This window comes from Meleagris gallopavo, chromosome 5 (genome assembly GCF_905368555.1).
Source record: "Meleagris gallopavo chromosome 5, MGAL_WU_HG_1.1, whole genome shotgun sequence".
Classification (NCBI taxonomy): domain Eukaryota; kingdom Metazoa; phylum Chordata; class Aves; order Galliformes; family Phasianidae; genus Meleagris; species Meleagris gallopavo.
The window spans coordinates 3,923,208-3,943,801 of record NC_139408.1 but is presented as its reverse complement, the minus strand read 5'-3'; the positions used below and the strand labels follow the sequence as shown (position 1 = coordinate 3,943,801).

General features: G+C 36.7%; 1 protein-coding gene across 1 annotated transcript in view; it reads left to right on the top strand.

The window, feature by feature from the left end:
* The window catches only part of NELL1 (neural EGFL like 1), a 278,173-nt gene that overhangs the window by 72,891 nt on the left and 184,688 nt on the right, over positions 1 to 20,594 (top strand). The window contains 3 exon segments of the mRNA XM_085223918.1: positions 4,502 to 4,601; positions 12,473 to 12,574; positions 12,577 to 12,600. Coding sequence (XP_085080044.1) covers positions 4,502 to 4,601; positions 12,473 to 12,574; positions 12,577 to 12,600 — 226 coding nt within the window.

Genomic DNA, 20,594 nt, shown 5'->3' with positions numbered 1-20,594 from the left:
ATTTCAAGTTTGAAAAGCTGTTGATCTGTGAAAGACATACAGTAGGAGGTACAGGTCAGCTGTCAGTTTATTAATATAGAATGACTTAAAAATACTGAGGGGAAAAAATCTTGAGTCTGTAAAGGAGAATGTATTTGTAGGTGCATTAATGTCAAGCAGATAAAGTTACATGCTTCAATTTTTATTTGAAGATAGTTTTATTTCTTGCATAAGAATCAATTCAAGCTAACAAGGCTTTTAAATTCTTTGTCATCTTGCAAAGATAATAATACTGATGGATCTGTATGGACCAAAGGTTTTCTTGATCAGTCTGTGAACAGGTTTTTTTTGTCTGGATTAGTTTCCAGTAATAAAAAATGTATTTATGTTGCACATCCTTTTTAACCATAAGCACTGATGCTACTGATAGGCAGCCATTTACTTGTTTCCAGCTGGAATCCTCCCTGAAAACACTTTCTAGATTAATCTACAAAGAGAAAATGGCAAAGTTAGTGCACAGGTGTTTCTAAGAATCACAGAATGGTTGAGATTGGAAGTGACCTCAGGAGATCACCTGGGTTCAGGGGCTGGAGGTTCAGCCTCCCTGATGAAGTGGGGCTGCCCAGTGTGAGGTGCCCAGGACCACATCAATGTGGCTTTCGAAAATGTCCAAGGAGAAGACTCTGCAACATCTGGGCAGCCAGTGTGCTCTGTCACCCTATTTAGAGTTTCCTGATGTCCAGAGGGAATCTCTTGTTTCCTTTTTGTGTTGCTTGTTGTTTCTTGTTCTGTCACGAGAGCTAGGCTTTTTCCAGTGGTGCCTGTCTTCTTTGCATCATCTGTTCAGATATTCATACATATTAATAAGATGAACTCTGCCCCCACTCCACTTTGTTTTCTGTAGGCTCAACCATCCCAGATCTCAGCCTTTTCTCATAGAAGAGATGTTCCAGTCCCTTAATTATCCTAGTGACCCATCACTGGTCACTCCTTAGTTCTTCCATCTCTCTTATGTCCTGGGGAGCCTTCAGATGAATACCGTATTCCAAGTATGGTCTCACCAGTAGTGCTAAGCAGAGAATCACTTCTTCCCACCTGCTAGCAAGACTTTCCCTAATGTTAGCCATCTGTGCAGAGCAGGCTTGTTTGATTTGGTGTTCACTGGGACCTCCAGATCTTTTTCTGCCTAGCTGCTTTCCAGCTGGGTGTTCTGGATGTGTGCATGGGTGTAGGGGGAACTGTTAGGCCACAGCTTGCACTGGTGATTAAGCACCTGGTGAAGGGGTGTTTCTGGCCCAGGGAGCACAGGCAGATTATTTGCACCTGTGTTTCCCATGTGACCAGAAGGGGTAAAGCCACCCAGACTCATAGGAAGGCCAGCCACTGATGGGAGAGTTTCTCTTGGGTGTAGGCTGCTTCCTGAGAGGAGTGCTGGGCAGCCAGAGAACTCCTTCACCAGTTGGGTGAGTTCAAGACTTCTTTCTGTATATGACCTTTAGCCCACCTGTGAATACCAGCTTGTGGATTTCACCCATGTGATAATGTGGCTCATTTGAAGACAATAGAAGGAGATCTGTAACTTTTGTTGGATTGGGAGTTTACTGCTGATCAGCTATAGTCTGGGCTAATGCCTGTGAATGACTTGATTGGTACTCATAACTGGCTGATGTGCAAGAAGGTGGTATTAACTGTTGCTAGAGTGAGGAGTCAGAGTGCCTATATGAATTCTAGAGATAGATAAGGCTCTGTTAACTTTCCAAAAGCTTGACTTGCTTTCTTGCTATTACTTCCTGAAGTTATCCATCTGATAAGAGTTGCCTGTGTCAGATGCCAAATTTCCATTGTATGTCCCTGATTCGGCTTATACCCTATTCTTTTTTCTTAATGTACTTAGCTTTGTAGTTAAAGAAACTTAATTATCTTGTGAACATTTAATTCCAGATCTCATTCTTTGTATGCCACAGCTGGAGCTTGACCTATTAATTCCAGGGAAAAATGAAGGCTTTTTGATGTCTTTGTCCATCTGGAATGTGTGACTGTGTCTGTGAATTGAATATAAAAAGTCAGTCATTTTCCTAAGGCAGCCTGAAGCAGTAATTCTGAAACGTGAACTACTCTTACTTATAAGTTGATAAAATCTGAAAACTAGTGATGATAATTCTTATAATTGGGCCTGTACTAGCTGATACCAAATTGATTATAATCCAAGGAATACTCGATACGAAAATATTTTCATTATTTTAAAGCTTCTGAATGATGTTTGTTTTCTCAAGAAGATTTTGCAGCGAGTTGGAAAATTTAGGGAAATAGTCTCAATGATAATAGAAATCTTTTTTTCAATCTTCTTCTGATTTATTAAGACAGGTAATTTTGATTTGTGTTTTTTAATAGCTTCTTGATTTATCCTGTTTAGTTATTTAGCTTTAACATTTTTTTTTAATCTCTTGCCATCCATTTGACTAAATTGACTGTCAGTAGACACTTCTTTTGTTCATATGATGGCATACTGTACCCCTTTTGCAATTGTCTTGTCTGAGCTTTAATAAGTGGTGAGTTATAGCAAGAACTTTATCCAGCTGGTAGTTTAACATGATAGTAAACGATGGCTCACCGTGCCTGGTTCTTTTATCACCTTTGTTACTGTGGTTGCACAGGGAACTGTGAGGCATTCTTCCCTTTCACTGTGGAAGTCAGAGGAGGAAGTCTAAGGCTTCCATTAACTTCTCTGCTTGTGCAGGCACTTGCTTTGATGTGTGCTGTGTGATAGTGTAGGGAGTTGTTAGTTGTTTTTTTTTTTTTTTTTTTTTTAAATCAAAAACACAAAACAAGCCAAACAAAAAAAAAAAGAATACTTGTTAGTTTTTCTTGACAGCAAGTTATGCAACTCGCAGCAAGGACAGCTTGAAAGCAAGGAAAGGCAGCTTGACCTTACTTAGACTTAAGATTGCAGTTTCTGGAGCAGTCACTGGCAGTGTCTGTAGAGTGGTCTCTCCCTATGTTTCTTGAAGTTGCTGGGTGCCTTGTGCATTGTTTGCACCTTGTCGATTCAGAGGCATTTCCATATGCTTTACTGTGCAGGATCTGGAGTCAGGAGATGCAGCTGAACCAACGTGGCCTTGTTGATGAGGTTAACAGCAAGGACTTTTGCCTGTGCTGTTTCTGACACCTGAGTTAGTTCTTCAGCATGGTATGGCTTTGTAGTTGTGAAAAGCATGCTTCTGGCTAGCGTGAGCATCTTCATACTGAATGAACAAATAGGTGCTGTCAGTACGTTTTGTTCAAAGTCATGTATTTAACCCTCAGATTATGAGATCGTTGCCTTTAACCTATCTTGTCTTTTTATATGGTTTTCCTAGGCTTTCCTAGCCTCAGATGCATTTAGGTAATATTTTACACATTCTCTGCGATTTGTTGTTTTAAAACCATCTTTTTGTTCTGCTGTGTGAGGCGGTGTGAAAAACATTTTGGGAGGAGTGGGGCTAGGCTCCTATTAAAAAGATGTGTTGGCAATATTGTAGGCTATCAGCTTTCTTTGTGGAGCTTCTAGTCTTTTGGAAAATAAGATTACTCAAGTGTAGACGGTCTTGTGGAATTGCTGGAATACATACTACAAAGCAAAAGCTTGTTTGCAAGTGCACTTGCCAGTACACTTGTAGAAGAAGGCATACTGATGAAATAAATAAAGATAGGGAGAAGGGTGGAGTGGAAGAAAGAAAAGGAGAAGGCTACTTTGAGACGAGATTATAAGAATCAACTAAACGAAGAATAGGACAGCAGTTTGATCTGCATGATGAAGCTGATTTTTCTGAATAGAAAGAAGATGAAGTAGAACTGCTAAATCTCCCCAGATCTGTTCTATGTCAAGTATTTTAGAAAAGTCCTTCAAGCAAGCCTTGAGCCTCTGTGTGCAATCTTACTCTAAATCTAGTAGAAATCAAAATCGTGGGACTGTCTTTATCTTGATTTACATTTTATATAGATATTATTGTATGAATACATCAAGATGATATTTCTGCTTTGTCATACCTTCAAAAGGAATTTTTGGAAATTGGGTGATCAGTACTTCTAAAGAACAGGCCCTTTTAAATGGATGCAGCAGAGGACTACATGACATCCGAGAAGGCTGGTCCTCTATCTATTGTGAGAACTCAAGTTGAGTAGCTTACCAGTGAGTGTGCAGAATATGAACTAAGAGAAGTAAAATTTGGACTTTCATAAAGCTGGAAGATCGAGTTTTTTTTTTTGCAAAAGCCTAGAGTGAAGTTCTTCAATTTCTTTGAGTACTTCAGTGCCATAGTTTTTTCTTCTTTCAGTTGTGGGCAAAGAAACAGATTGCTTTAGATTCTGTTATACTTAAATAATAAAAAATAAAAAAAATTCTATAGCTTGCTCCCTGCTAATATCCTGCTGTTACTAGAGGTTGCCAGAACTGTAGGTGGAACATTGTGATCCTTTCCCTTGTATGTGCTTTCACTAATGTCATCTTCTAAATTTTTCTTTTTAAACTATTATTTATTTTCAGAATGGAGTTTTGGTAAAAGTAACAGAGACTTGTCCACCACTGAACTGCTCAGAAAAAGATCATGTTCTTCCAGAGAACCAATGTTGCAGTGTTTGCAGAGGTAAGCCAGAAGCTATGTGTACTTTGAAGGAGTATATGTTGCTGATTCAACTGGGGGATAAGTTGTAAGGAACAATTCCTTTTTATTGATATATTAAGTACCTCTTTAAACTGAGTCTGTAATTAGCCTTCACATAATGCCAGATTGTGATACTCCTTTGGGTACAAGACTTAACATATATGGGTGTCATTGCTGTGGATTAGAGAAGGAGAAAAAGAAAAGGAGGACCTGGGGGAGAAAATGTCTGATATCTCTTATGAATTCCCCTTAGAAAGAAATTGTTTAAACAAGGGGTATTTTGTTGCTTGAACTTGTAACTGTGCTGAATGTACAGGGCTGTAAGCTTTTGGAGGTTGACACTTTGAACTCTTTCTATTTTAAAATGACAATAATAATAAGATTTGAGTTTGATGCATGCTTTGAGGCTGATTTAGTACTGAACTCTTTCAGGACTTATTTATGAGATGAGCTGGGCAGTTACGAAATCAAAATAACAAAATGACCCTAGAGTGCAGAATGGCATTTTTCTTCCTTTCTAAGGGGTGTTGAGATTGTTCTCTTTCATTTCCTGTGAATCCTGGTTGCATGCTGCACCATACTGAAGAAGCTGTAGCTACTATCTTCACTGAAAAAGTTCCCTTAAATGAGGATAACACAAGTTTCACAAGGTTAGAGAACTCAAAAAAAACCAAACCAAAACAAAAACAAAACTTCTTCAGGTGTGTTGTAAGCAATGACCTATTGGGTGTAAGGTGTTAAGGTTATATCCAAGGAATTATTATTTTATGCTACCTCTGTTCCACACCTTTCCTATGGCACTGAGACTCAGATAAGCTTTAGGGGATCTGGTCTCTCAGAGCAGGACTTAGCAATGCACATCAGGCATGCTCAAGCAAGAGGCGTGCCTAGTGAAGGTGAAATATTTCCAGGCTTAGATGGTTTCTTGCCTGTATGTAAATTCCTCCAGAAAACCATCGTAGATGTCAAAGGAGGAGTTCTGGGTCTGTCCCTTAGCCAGTAAAAAATACTTAATAAATACACATAGCTAAATATTTACTGAAGCCTTGAACTTGCAAGTGTATGTTTGTGGTTTCAGGGGCCAGCACATTTGAGACAGTTTGCTGGATGGTGGACTAAGAATATGTATGCTAATTTTTTTAAAACACTTTCTAGAAACATCTGTAACTACTTAAGCAAGCACTAAATGTTACTTCTCTGTCCCTCAGAGGGCTCTGTGTCTTAATGATGCTTAACAGATGGCCCAGTTTGATGTAGTGTAGCACTGGAAAAAAAAATTAGTTTCATTACTTTAAAAAGCACTAGAAATCTGAAAGTTTGAAAGTTGATGAAAGATAAGTTCTATAATCATTCAATTCTGTGTTATTGCTAATGATAGGTAATCCTTTTAGATATTCATCCCCAAACTGTTTTTATTATTTATTAAATAACATGAATATCTGTACTTGTGGGATGATTTCCAGAGGAAGGAATTGTACTTCTGCTTCTTATGGATTCTGATAGACAGTGCTTTCAAAACGATACATCAAACTTCCATGTCACTTCTTTAGGTGACTACTAAAGCAATCCTTTTTCTAAGTTCATGTTTGCTTTTTCAAATTCTTTTCAGAATTATGCATAAAGATATGATCAGTTTTGCCAACTCTATAATGCAATAAATTGAATTTGGCACTCCTAAGTCTTTTTTTATATATCTTGAGTTAGAATATATGTTTGACATCTTTGTCTCTGTTCCATGTGATCCAAATTAATAGCAAATAATTTTATTGTGTGTAGAGCACGGATATATATACACACACATATAATATATATCCCTGCATATCAGAGCACAGTTGTTTGTATGAAAAAACCCATGCCAAAAAATATATTCCTTATTCCTTATTCCTCATATATATATATATATATATAGCATTTAGCTGTAACAGTCAACAGGGTGATTAATAAATCTTTACTAGTAATATTAAATTAGATGACTAACAATTCTGTACAGTGTTTTAGTACACACTATTGACTGCTAGATTTTTTGTATTTTTTTTTATATCAGGCTTTGCTTTTTTTTAGTATTCAGTTGTTGAAAAGTAGAAAGCTTCTACTGAATTTTATATTAGTAGAACATACTGTTGCTGAAATAAAATACCCTTGCTGAACTAAATTTGGGCAAGAGTAGGTTTGCAGCCTTGGCTTTCCTAGTGGCAGCAAAAGAATTTCAATTGAATGAAAGAATAAATGTAGAGGGCTAGCAGAAGGAAAAACAAGAAACAGAAATACGGAAACTTCAAGATGCTGTGGTATAAGACTATGCACTTTTCAGGGATCTCTAATATCTACTACAATAATAGCTAACTGCTTAAAATAGAGTATGCAAGAAAACAAACAAACAAAAAACCCAGTATAAGAAACTGGTGTTTATGGTGGTGGAAATCATGAATCAACAAAAGTCTGAGTTGAATACTGTAACGTACGCAGCTGGTGGGCTTCCTAGATAGTCATTATTTGTAAATGATTAGAAAAGTAAAACTGGTGAGTGAGACTTTTTCTTCCTCAGGTTTGCTGCATTTTAGTTTATAGTATAAGACGAGTATATGATGACTATATGAAAGCTAATTTCTGGATTTCTGTAAAATCATAGGATTGTAGAATGGCTTATGTTGAAAGAGAGCATGTAGATCATAGAATCACAGAATGGCCTGGGACCACAATGATCATCTAGTTTCAACTCCCCTGCTGTGTTCAGGGTTGCCAACCACCAGACCAGGCTGCCCCAAGCCACAGCCAGCCTGGCCTTGAATGCCTTCAGAGATGAGGCATCCACATCTTCTCTGTAGAACCAGTGCTGGCCAACTTGCTCTAGCTGTCATATTCAGCCTGTGTTTAAAATGATCGTGTGATGTGTACAGTAAAGCAGACATAGAATAGGAGAAATCTGCTGTACGATGACAGTTTTGGTGATTTGATGTATTTGAATTTAGAAACAGGCCTCGACAGATCTGTATGTAGAATCTATCCATGGATATTATGTGCACTGTGTATTGTTTTACCATGGATTTGTATGTTTCCACATGAATAGATGTTTAAACTATGTGGCTACTTTGTACTTTCTAGCGAGACAATATGGCATTATTAAGCTCTCTTTCAGACTTATGGAAAGTTTAGTTAATTGCAAAATTTAAAAAATAATATTAGTATGCTAAAATTTATTTTTTTACTACTTTTTTTTGCAAATTGCTCTTTTTTTTTTTTATAGCATGCCTATTACGCTTTTTATGGCCCAGGGACAAACATAATACGAAAAATAGTGTCGTGAAAGTGTTATGTTGCTCCCTTCAGCTGTTTTCCTCCTTGCCAAAGACAGTGTATAATTTTGAAAGAGTGGATTTTTCTCCTTTGCGTGAGTGATTCAAATAAATTTCATGAGAATTTTTCTGTTATGCTCATAATTTTGATAGGTTAGGACAGCCTCAATAATGGACCTAGCTCCTGCAATCAGACTCTCCCTAAATGCGAGGGTGTCAGGAAATAATGAAGTTGCAAGAGCTAGTTTCCTGCAGAAATGTTTATTTGCTGTCCTGCAATATGCTTTGGCTGGTAGATTTGGATCGACTGCTGACACTGATTTAGCAGGAAGTAGAGAATCCTACAGATAAGCTTAAGCATGCATTTTACTACAGAATTATAATCTAAAAATGGTGGCTTCTGCCATCCTCACTTGTTCTGCTTTGTTTTGTGTTAAGGGGATTTCCATTCTTTTACTTAAGGCATGAGAACACTCTTCAATTAACATAGCCCCCCATCTCTCTCTGTCTAGCTGCAACCTTGGGCTTTGCTTCTTCAGAAATCAAATAATTCTCTTGCATTGCTGTGAAGTACGTGTTATATCAAGGTTTTATTTTTATGAAGATTTAATGGAGGTTGATAACTATGTACTGGATGTAATACATATTTATAACTGTATTTGGGATTTAAAAGACCCTTGTTTGCAAAAGAGAAAAGAAAATATTTGGAAGCTTGCTAGAATGTGCAGTACAATTATTCTAATGCACAGAAATAAACAGTGTTTAATAGGATCTGCAGTCAAGTAGCAGCTTGAAAGAATTTATGAAGTTGGTCTTATGTCACTGAGTTCTGGGACCTCAGACTCTGAAGGCATAAAAACTGCTGTTCAAAGTGCTTCGTTGCTCATGACTTGTTTTAAAAACCGATTCAGATCATGAAAGGACATAATTGCTAGTGCATATTTTATGACTTCCTATGAGGTGTTTCCCAGATTTACTTTACGTATTTACATAGTAACTGTGGGGCTAAAGCATAAGAATTTAAAAGATTTCGAGGGTGAAATGACCTTGAACCTTTTAAACATAGCTAATACTATTAATGGAGGCATCATCAGCATTCTTTTTAGAAGCCTCTGACGTGTGAAAAGTGTGGATTGCTGCAGGGTAGTTTCTTGAACAGCAAGAGAGAGGAGGAATTTCAGTTCCTCAAGTGAACAGCTGGGGAAACTGGAAGGAGTGCAGAAAGCATTACAGATCTTACAAGGAAACCCTCAGAAATCTGGGAGGTTCATCAGTGTTGAGGGTAGGTATGTAGGGTATGTTTGATTGTAGCCATACTTTTGAGTGAATTCTTGCATTCTTCAATCAGCAATTAAACCAAATTACCAAGTATGGTTGGTACTTAAAAAGACAGACAAACCTTGATGTCATCACAAAACAGTTTAGCACACTGCTTTGGAAAAGCAGGTTTGGGAAATTGGAATGTGAAGATACTGAGAAGCCTGGAAAAATGAGAGCAACGTTTGGATGCCCCAAATAGAACGAATGTTTAATTTTAGGTAATCTGATTTGGGAGCAGTAAACCGTGCAATTTCTGATAGGTGCATAAGTGATAGTTTTATGTCTGGCATCATGAAAATTGACCTCTTTCACACTTGGTTTAATATGTTTAGGGGTGGTAGTTCTGCAGTCAGATATTGCTGATGAAAAGATATGGATGATGTTCTTAAGAAAAATGGAAGCAAACATTTCTGCAGCCTTGATAAGGAAGAGAGTAATGTTATTAGAAATGTTTGGGCAAGGAACAGAGGTCATCGTGCCTATAAAAAAAAAATCTAAACGCACTCTTCAATATTTAACTCCCATCTTGAATGGTTTTGAATGGCTGTTGTGAACATTCATGACTGTATGTGTGGGGGGAAAATGGTTTCTGACATCTGTTCTGAATGCATTTATCTGTAATTTTAATTCGCGCTCATTTGCTTTGTCATCTGTGTTGGTCTGAAATTAGCTTAGATTATCAGAGCTATTTAAGATTTTCTGTGCTTCTGTCAAATCCTCTCCAATTGCTTGCTTGCTCACATGTGATGATTCTATTTTAAGGCTTTTCTTGTGTTTGGAGAGGTGTTGACTGTCTCAGATAAAACTTGGCTGAGTATTTGGAAATCTCAGTAATTCAGTTATCTTCACCTGGGCAATAGCAATGTGTGCCCTCTGCTAGCTGCCATCCATGGCTGGTTGGCATTCAGAGATACTGTTGTGATATCATGGGTAGTTTTGCCATCTGTGTAGGTATTACGAAGGAACACTACAGATCATTTCATGGTCAAGAACTAATAAATATCACATATTCGTGGTTTTTTGCATTCTGGTTGCTTGAGGGTGTGTGGTTGCTCCCACTGATAGATTGACATTTTAGTCAGTGCTTAGGGCCCTCTCTCTTTAGTCAGGAGTATAAGCACAGCACTAGCTAATCAGCAGCCCTTAGACGTGTTCCAGACTGTTCTGCTGAATATGAATGAATTTAAGTGTTTACCTGAATTATTCATTGAATTGGACCTAAAGGTGTGAACAACACAAGTAGCTTATTTTTTTCACCTTGCGGTCCAAATACCAAGTGGTCTTTATTCACCAGAAAAGCACAATAAACACTCAGATCCAATATAACTGCCAAGAATAGATAGCATTTTATTCCTTCTTCACCTTCAAAACCCCAGCTGGGGAGAATGCAGACCAAGGTCTAAGAAATACAACACTACATCCTGGATATGAGCCTGTTAGTTCTTTTGAAGTGCTAGATGTGTGTCTTCAACTGTGGGAGGGGAAAAACAGTTGCAAGAGCCTCTGATTCAATAGAATGTGTACTCTGACAGAGGCACAGTGAGCCCTTACAATTCTATATCACCATGCACGTTTTTGTGCAGGTTAACCTTAAATGACGTTTGTTTTGTAAAAGCTTGAAAGCATACAGCACTGTGCGTGCTCTTAAAAGAACAGGTTTGCTGCTTTCTGCTGATGGACGTGCTGAACAGATCTTTTGAAATGCTATGGGAAGTGGAGCTTGAGCCACTCTTGGTTAACATTTTTAAAAGGCAGGAAATGGTTTTTCATAATAAATACTAAGGCAATCTAGAAAAGCAGTAGGTTCTATTATCATATATTCCTAATGAGAGGAGAACAATGGAAAGTTTCTTAGAGCCTATTCATAAAACTTGTAGAACCGGAGCATTCTGAATGGAGAATCAGACTCCAAACTAAGACAGTTAATCTCAAATACGGATCATAACAAGAGAATTAAAGCAATACTAGATTTTCTAGAGAGGGTTTGAAAAAAACCGTGCTATCTCTATGGATTCTGGATGGATAATTAGAGTAATCATATGTTCTGTTGAATTGCAGAGGTGATAAATGAACAGTGAATAATTCTGAAGAGTATGATGTGGTGTTGAAAACTACACAGGGAATCATACTTGGGAGGAAGTCCTGTTAGAAATGAATGGTTGATCTGGGACTTAGAACTTGTGATGAAAATTGATCAGGAGATTGACCTATTGGCTACCTACAAGTATTAAAGTTGCCAAGAAATTGTCACACGATTAAAGATTGAGTTAAAGAGAGCCTCGTATCATTACTTTTTTGGTGCAGAAAATGATATAAGGACTACTGTAATGAAAACATGCTGAGAAAAATGAAATCCTTTTTTAAAGGTTTGGATGAGAAGGAAAGAGGTGTGTGTATTTTTTTTATCGTGGCTTATCATTGTCTAAAGTTGATTATCTATGTATCTCAAGTCCCAGCACGGTAGTAGTAATCTACACTAAATTGAAGTGTGGTATTTTATAGTGACTAATGTAATGCACTGATGTTATGTAGACTTTTAGTTGCAGTATCCACTAATAATAATTAAACTCGTTAATGCTGTGTACTCGTTCAAAAGATAATTATTATTCTGGAGGAGCAGAAAATAGCCTGGAATGTCATGGTGTCAGGGGAAACAGTGAAAAAGAAAATAAAAAAAAAACAAAAAAACAACACAAAACCAAAACCCAACCAAACAACAAACGTCTTGTCTCTTGGGTAATATCTAGAATGTTAACAGAATAGAAATCTTGCTTAGAGATGATAAATTGGATGCTGAATAGAGGAGTTTTGGGTTCCAGTGCTTGGTTTCAATTATAAAGGCAAAAAAAAAGACAAATACTGTGTTAGCATAAATGGCTAAAGAGAGTATAACTGCACCTTAATTTTTATATTACATTCATTTTATTTTTCAGTGCAAGTTAAATATATAAAGTGCATAGATTCTGTAGAAGATTAATGTATTGCTATGGTTTCCTCCTCTGAAGTTGTCTTTTTTCCTTGCTAAAGCCATCCAGGCAACTGAATGCTTGGAGGGGAAAAAAAAATACTTGAGTACAAATTGATGGAGGAATCAAAAAAGCCTGTGTACCAAATTTGATTATAGAGTGAATTTCTAACATATAACATGCTGAAGCTTTCAAGAAATTAATATGGTTGATGTAAATATTAAACCTGAAGTAAGCATGTTTTAATACCTATTTGCATTTCCTTGTGTTTTAGGCCATAACTTCTGTGCAGAAGGACACAGGTGTGGTGAAAATTCAGAATGTAAAAACTGGAACACAAAGGCTACCTGCGAATGCAAGAATGGTTATCTCTCTGTCCAGGGGACTCCGCATATTGTGAAGGTAAAGAAAATATTGAAAGACCTGCCCCCTTAACAACATGCTCAGAAAAATAGTATAGAAGAAGTGATGGAAGAATTAATTCCATTGCAAAGTTGAATTTCACGATAGTGAGTATCAGTTTTCAAAAGGGGCTCTTTTTGAATGTATGAAGTTGAGATAATCCATCAAAAAAGGGGGAATTGGTGCTGGACTGTTCAGATTCTGTTGTTCTCCTTCATTGGTGTGTTCTTGTATTGGCATGCTATGGTCATGCTGTCATGACAGCTTCCAAAATACCGTTTTTCAAGTGCTGTAACCTACCCTGTAAAATGTTTTCTAGAGAGTAACATCTGTGTAAGATGTATTAAACTTAAGAAGTGTGCGTTCTGCTGGCAATCGTGAGGAAGGCTAGTGTGAAGGGATAGGGAGACTTGAACACAGAAATGGTGGTCTGCTGTACTTCCTGGTGTATTTCTGTGGACCAGGTATTTGTCTGAAGTGGTCTTTCTATGATACAGAAGATGCTTTTTCTGATAGACTGTAGCTGAGGTACTTCTGTTGATGTTATTATTCCATCACAGGAAAAGATGCAATATTCTCCTTTTTTTTTCTCTGCGTTTTCTGTAGCCTTGCTGTTATTTTAACAATGATCTACGTATTAGAAAATGGATTGATGAATCAGCATACAGTACATTTCTTCCTGCCTTTGCCTAGAAGGCTTTTTTTAATGTTCTTGTATATTAGTCTGCAGTATTTAATCTTTTGGTTATTATAGGAAGTTTCAAACTACTTTGTAAAAAATAAATAAATAAAAAAATTCCCCTAGGTTTTTCATCTAGTGGCACTACTGATGGGATGGACATTTTTTTTTTTTTTTTGGACAAGCTTTTAAAGTATATGAAAAATTGGAAGTCAAGATGAAAGGATAAAAGAGGTTTGCATAGACTGGGTTTAAATAATCCTATGTTGATTAAAAAAAAAAAGTGCTTAAGTGAACAGGACTGCTTTAAACAGTTCATCAAGCTATTTAGTAACTTGTTTTTACAAATCTTGTGGTATTTAGTCAGTTCTCTGCAAACAGAAGTTTGCATGCTCCTATATATGCACTTCCAGTGTCTGCAAAAACAATTTATATGTTTCTTTTAGAAGGCACTAAGACTATGACTATTTGTCATATTTTTTTGCTACAAAAAGAAAAAAGCATGAGAACTGCTGTATAAGGGCACTACGAGGTTTGTGCAGAAAGCAAAAGACAATTTCAAGGCTCCTTGTCAGATGCAGAATTGAGTCCTTTTTCTCATTTTTAATTACAAGCGATATCCAGTGTTTTTATTCAACTAGTAGCAGATTTCTATTTTCCTTTTTTCTCTATGCCAAAAGATGAAAAACCTCAAGTCAAGTAATTCTGGTGTCGACAGTACATTAGTAGTGTTAGTGGTGGGGTAAAAAAATGAGCTTTGGGAAGAAATAAGCTTGAATTTGTGTATGGCCTGTGTTGCACTGAATTTTGGAAGGGCAAATCATATCCCTGACTACTTGTATGTATGTATGAATGAAGCATGACAGAATTGAATAAATCCAGCTTTCTTTGCTATCTGAGACAGTGATAGAGGAAAGAGGATTTCTAGGTATTATAAAATTGTAAATTTGCTAGATGGAGAATGGTTCTAGAAGATGAATAGCTTTTTCTTCTTGTTATCAACAAGGGGTAGCTACAGAGTGACAAATTGGTTAGCCAAGCGATAACTTCTTCCAGCCCTGCAAAGGATTTCATTTCGTTCCTTAGAACGCTTTTCTGCAAAATTGCTTTGTATGCCCCCCTAATTTCATTTATCTCATCTGTGTTTAATCTGCTAAATAGAATAATTTCATCGTTGGCTTTTATAATATTCTCGAAGACGTGGTGAAGTTGTTATTCAAATCAGTGAGATCACAGACATGCATCTGAAGGTGGAATCTGTCAGTGTTGGTATAGTGGAGTAGTGGATTTCTGTGTGTACTGTGTAAGAACTGAACGAACGAAACGCCTGAACAAGAAGTAAAACTCAAACAAAATATCTGTGGGAGCAGGGAAAATATCTTTTGTAATTCTGGTTTTGCCTTTGATATTCTTATGCCCTTAAAATTAAAAGATGAGATTACGGTTTGCTTTGAGACAGTGAGATAAAACCAGTTTGTACTTAAGATGCATGCTTGTAAATGGCACTTGAGTTCAGAATGTTCTGGATCTTGAAATTTTCCAAACTTCTTGTTTCTGCCATTGCACTTAGAACACTTGTGTGTGTGCAAATTCTAATGTATGGTGTTTTTTTATGGTTATTCCTGCTTACTCCTAAACTTAATTCTGGTGTATTATTGACCTTTATGGCACCATTTTGATCTTGGAAGATCTCTGACAAATTGCATTTCAGTTAGCTTTGCTTTTACCTATTTATTAGGAAAATAAATTACAAAAATAACCCTGAGAAGCTCTTACAGTCCATTTCTAGTAACTACTCTTCAAGCAGTTATCAGCTCTTCGTTTCAGAATATACAGGTGAATGGTTATTCACTATTAGAGAGAAGTATTTTTAAGGAAGCTTGTTTCTGAAAATGAATGCACAAAGAGAATGAAAGCAGAAAGCAGAGATCTGCTTTTATAGAATACAGCCATATATTTAAAAACAAAAGTTGTTTTTCTTGGTCTGTTTGCACGTGTTGTATATGTGAGACAAAGCATTTGCAGAGCAATATATAGAAATATGTCTATTAGCCAGTTTGGCTGAGGTTTAACTACAGATTAGATACTTAGGTGCAAGTGTTAAACCAGCTTTCTTTTACTTCAGTCACATGGGTAAATTCTGGCAACTGCACAGATAACCAGAGTCTCTGGTGACTGATATGACATGTGCAGCTATGACTTCATAGCACACCATTTAAATCTGTCACATTGATTCTTCCAACATGATATGTGATGTACAGGAGGTGAGCAAATATACTTTACTACTTAAAAGCCAGAATCCCTCATAGTCTAGGACTATTTCACAAACACCAACAGGACTCCTGAAAGTGCAGAGAGAAGGGAAAGCATTGACAAATGAAGAATCTGGAAGCTCAGAGACAAAATGAGAAAAATAAAGCCAAATCAATTAAAATTCATGCTTGTCACTAGCATGACTATCCTTACCTTCTAGATGCTAAGAAACAGAGAGCTATGTCTTCTGAAAAGAGCTTGGTGAGATTCTGCTGTGTGTTCCCAGTAACGAGCAAAAGCAAAAATTGCTTTTTTTCTCCCTCCCTGTTTCAGTTCTGTGTTCTTTACTACTATCTAGCATGAAATTCTGACAACACTTTTCTGCCTGTAAAGTTATGCTGGTACAAAAGTGATTATTACCTAATTGTGGTTGGATTCTGATTCATTGTGAGAGCTGCTTAAATCTTAAGTGGGATGAATCTCCCTGTTAGGATAAATGCATGTCTATTCTTGCTGACAAGAGTGCATCAAACAAAATTAGTATTAATATCCTTTGCTTCATGCTGAGCTAATCATACCCCCAGGAGGCATCTAGTATAAGTGATACTGTAGCCACAAGATGTCTTGTCATGCTATAAAGAGGTATTTTTTCCTTTCTAGTTCACTAATGTCACCCCAGAACATTCTTGTCGTAATGGATATAATGGAGAAAAGGATTCATTGACTAAAGTGAGCCTATAAGATTAATATTCTCAGTACTGTGTTGTAGTGTTTTATTTCCCTGTATGCTGGAGTAGGATGACGTGCTGTCTAGGATATCTCCCAGTTGTTTGTGGTGATGAGTATAAACAGGCTGTGTGAATCTTAGTTGATCTTCTAGGAGCAGCTGACAAAGTAAAGCTATTATATAAGAACATGAAGAAAACTTCTGTGTCAGAAGCAGCATTTTAGGTGGTGGTTAGGACAGAAGTCTTGGATGAGGCTGCTTTGCCCTTAAAAAGGCCGAAAATTCTAAGGCCACGTGTACTGTTGAGAAGGCCTGATACTGCTTTCCATCCCTCCTTTCCCTCTTCTTTACTGGTTAAATTGCCAGTGAGAGGAGATCTGTGGGGAATGTACTTTTGTGAGATCAATTCAGCAGCATTGTTAGTTGCTTTATATGCTCTCTTAAGGTCGCCACACTGATGTTACTTCAGCATAAAGAGTTAGCAAGATAAATGCCTTAATGGTTGTGAGAACTATTCTATTTTTTTGTGTCCTGATAGCATCCTCTAGGATCCCTCATGATGTTCATTCAGAGGGAACTTTAGACTTAGTCACTGACTTCCTTCCTCTGAAGAAGGAAACATTTTATCTTAATTTGTCATTACGAAATTATTGCGCATTATTGCTCTTTTCAAAAATGTCACATAAGCTGTGAAATATTAACTGAAGACTAACTGCTTTGCAGAAAACCTGTTCAGTTTGTAGTTACAGTGATCCTGTTGGACTAACAGGTTTTGGGGAGATGACATAAAGGTGAATAATTTTGATTGTCTTCATCAAGAATATCTTAGTCATTTTTCTTAAATGAGTGGCGACAAAACTTCCCCAGAGTATCACTTGATTGATACAGTTTCTACTTCTGTTTATTTTTCTTATCCGTGTCTTCACCAATCCAATCTGGCTGATATGTTCTAACAATTATTGGCAGAATCCTTGGAGAATGATGCAGTGCTATTTTTCTTATAAATTGTTTCTCCTTTTATAGTAAGCTAAATAGTACTGTTATATCTGTACTTCAGTGTAGCAATTAAGCACACCTAGAAATAGGCTGTATGCAGACTTGTTTGGTGTGAGTTCCAGTTAATCCATGATATGCCATCTCCTACAGAATATTTCTGAAATCAGTAAGTAGGAAACATTTTATATATATATATGTATATAAAAAAAAATTACCATGCACTTAGCGTGTAATTGATCTTTTATTATTCTTAATTTGAGTAGTCCATTGAGACTGCATACAGTAGAATTTCCAAAGTACTAATGTTTCACTCCTGTCTTTTTCCTTTTTCTAAATAAGCAGACCTAAATTACAGGATTAATGAGAAATTTCAACATCCTCCTTGATACTTGTTGGCTGAACTCAGCTTCATATTAACTCTTTGACTTTTGATTTTCAGCAATTCATTACTGTTGGACAAGAGCAATGGCTCCTACCCATTTGACTTAGAAAATCTTTCAAATTATGGCCTGGGATTATTGGCCTAGAAAACTGTATTTGTGTAGTCAATTTCCTGAAGCAGTCTAAATGTCCTGAGGTTGGTTAGTTAACATTTTCCTGTAAGATTGGCTTAGAAAACTATCACTCGTTTGGATATGCTTTCTATAATCAGAAATAGCAGTTCTTTATTTATGTTTATTCTTATCTATGTTAATGTTAGCAATTGCAGTGTTAGTAGCAATGTCCATTAACGTACTGCTGGGGCTGTGAGATGACAAAGGATGAACTGGGGTCATCAGCTCCTTGCTCTTTTTTTCTCATTTCAGGTCACAGTAACAAAACTCTGTCTTGTCTGAAGTTCATTCAACTGAAGATATGAAAAGTTGAAATAATTACTATTACGAAATAATTTACTATTTTGTAATATAATTTCTGTTATAATTATATAAAATAAATCTTTCTAGGATAGTGGCTTGTGAAGTCAAAAAGATGGAAACTGGCAGCAAATTTGAAAGTCATACTTGAGAGACCCGAAACTGGTTGTATAAAGCTCTCTCTTCAGGCTTTACGTGGTTGATATAGGTCAGGTGTTTGGGGTTTTATAGCAGAGCCAGAACAAAAGCTGCTCCGTGGTATTAACAGGCAGGGATTCTTCCCCAGCAGAGGCAAAATTACTGTAAAGTCTGTTTCTAATGTCTACCATAGCATTGAGAAAGCCATAAAATTGAAATACAGCCTAAGCATAAAGCTTTGGAGTTAGTAGACCCTCAAAAACATGAGTGAATGTCTGCATTTAATTTGCTGTTCTAGATTTACATCTGTGAATGAGAGCAGAAAGTGTTCCTGGGGCTTCTAAATCTTTCAGAATTTATCACATGAAGCAAGACAATGCCAATCACAAAATATATCCAGTAAAGACTAGATCAGTCTGCTCTTAGTTGTACTAACTCACTTACAAGTTAGGCTTTTCAAGGGAATATGACCGCTTTTAGGATGGTTAAAGTCAACACTGCAAAAAATGACTGATATTGACTAATGAAGTATGGCTGTTCCTAGAGTTTGTAACAACCTAAATTTAAACGATCTTTCTTATTTTATACTGCAGTCTCATCAAAATGTGTCTAATGTTTTTGCAGAATTAATTTGTCCTGCAAAATGAAGAACACGTTGCTGTAATCCCATTATTCTCACCTGTGTTACCTTGAAATTCATATCTAGGTACAACCCTGTTAAGATTGAAGTCAATATTAGAGAGACATATGAAAGCCTTGAGGAGAAAACTGAACACTCATTTGCCCATGAACATGGAACCAAGCATGCAACATGGAAAGACCAGGTGAACTGTCTACCTGATCTAACGTACCACCATGCAGTGGCTTTCTGCAGCTGCTTCTCCCTTGCCAGGCATACAGTCATTTTTCTGCCACAGCCTGATGCTGCACATGATGCCATGGTAGCCATGGGTAGTTGGTGTGATTAGGTTTAGGAACGTTGCCAGTTTGGTTCAGGGTGGGATTAGGAGTTGTGCTTTTACTCCAGGCCTCTGAGGGCAGACTAGGTAAAGATTAGTATCTCACTTAACAATAAAATTCAATGACTGATTTTTTTTCTTCATCCTCTTTTTTTTTTTTTTCTTCTTGTCATTTTGTTTATTTTGATTCAGAGCTCTGCAAGTGAATTATCTAAGCATTTAATCTGGTAATGCAGGAGATCTCATTCTTAGGTTTGTAGAACAATAGTGTGTTATCTTACTGCCCTATGGGAAACAAGAATATTGATTAACTTAGGTACATAGTACTATTGTGGTATCAATTTAAGACAATAAGCTTTGATCCTCAGGATTCTGATGCTAATTTTCAAATCACATTGAGTTTTCCTGTTGTGTGCGTCCCAGACACATAGTGCCTCTTTTCCTTTCTGTTTCTTTTCATTTAAGCTTGATGCTGTCAGACATAATTGTGAAATTCTTTCCAGAAAGACAAATATATTGAAAAATTCCATTCCAAAGATGCTTATGTTCATATAAGTTTGGTTGGAAAACACCTGTATTCTGAAAGCAGTGCAGAAAGAAAAGCAAAATGTAGAGGAAAAAGGTGTGCTTTTCTTTTATTAACCTATTCTCACAGAAATCAGGAAAAAATAGCCCTATGATGTTATTGGTTTTGTTCCAGAAGTAAAGACCAAATACACAGCAGACTTTTAATGAAAAAAAAAAAAAACAAAAAAAAAAACAAAAAAACTCTGTTGCTATACTGCCAGAAAGAAGAAAATATTGAACCGTACAATGTGACTTCTGTTATTTTTCTTAAGATGAGAGAATTCAATTAAGGTTACCTCTTACGTTTAATCCTTTGATCATTTACATCTTATCTGTAGATGACAATTTAGTGTACAGAACTCTTCCCAAGCAGTTTAAATGGACTAAGAAGTAAACTCTGTCTTGCACGTGGTCTTTCAGGTACAAGTCAACTGGCAATCCTTAGTTGATGCATTTCCTGCTATATGAAGTAAGTTAATTTAATGTGCAATTCTCCTTCTTTGACACTGACTGTAGAATTTTCATTGCAGCTGTCTTAATTTCACTACATTGTTGATTGGCAGGTGTCATTAACATTACTTAGTAACACAGCTTCATGTGGCAGAGATATGAGTGTGGTTTTTAGATGGTTTCCATTGGCTTGACTTCTGGATCAACTTCTGATGATTATCCTTTTGTTTATTGTATACTCAACAAAAAAAAAAACCTTTCTCACAAGGTGTTACTTTTTCCTGCAGTTGTTATTCATTGAATGTCTTAGTAAACTTATATTCTGTACTGCGTAGATGTACATATATGCTTAACTATATGTACTTAGCAAA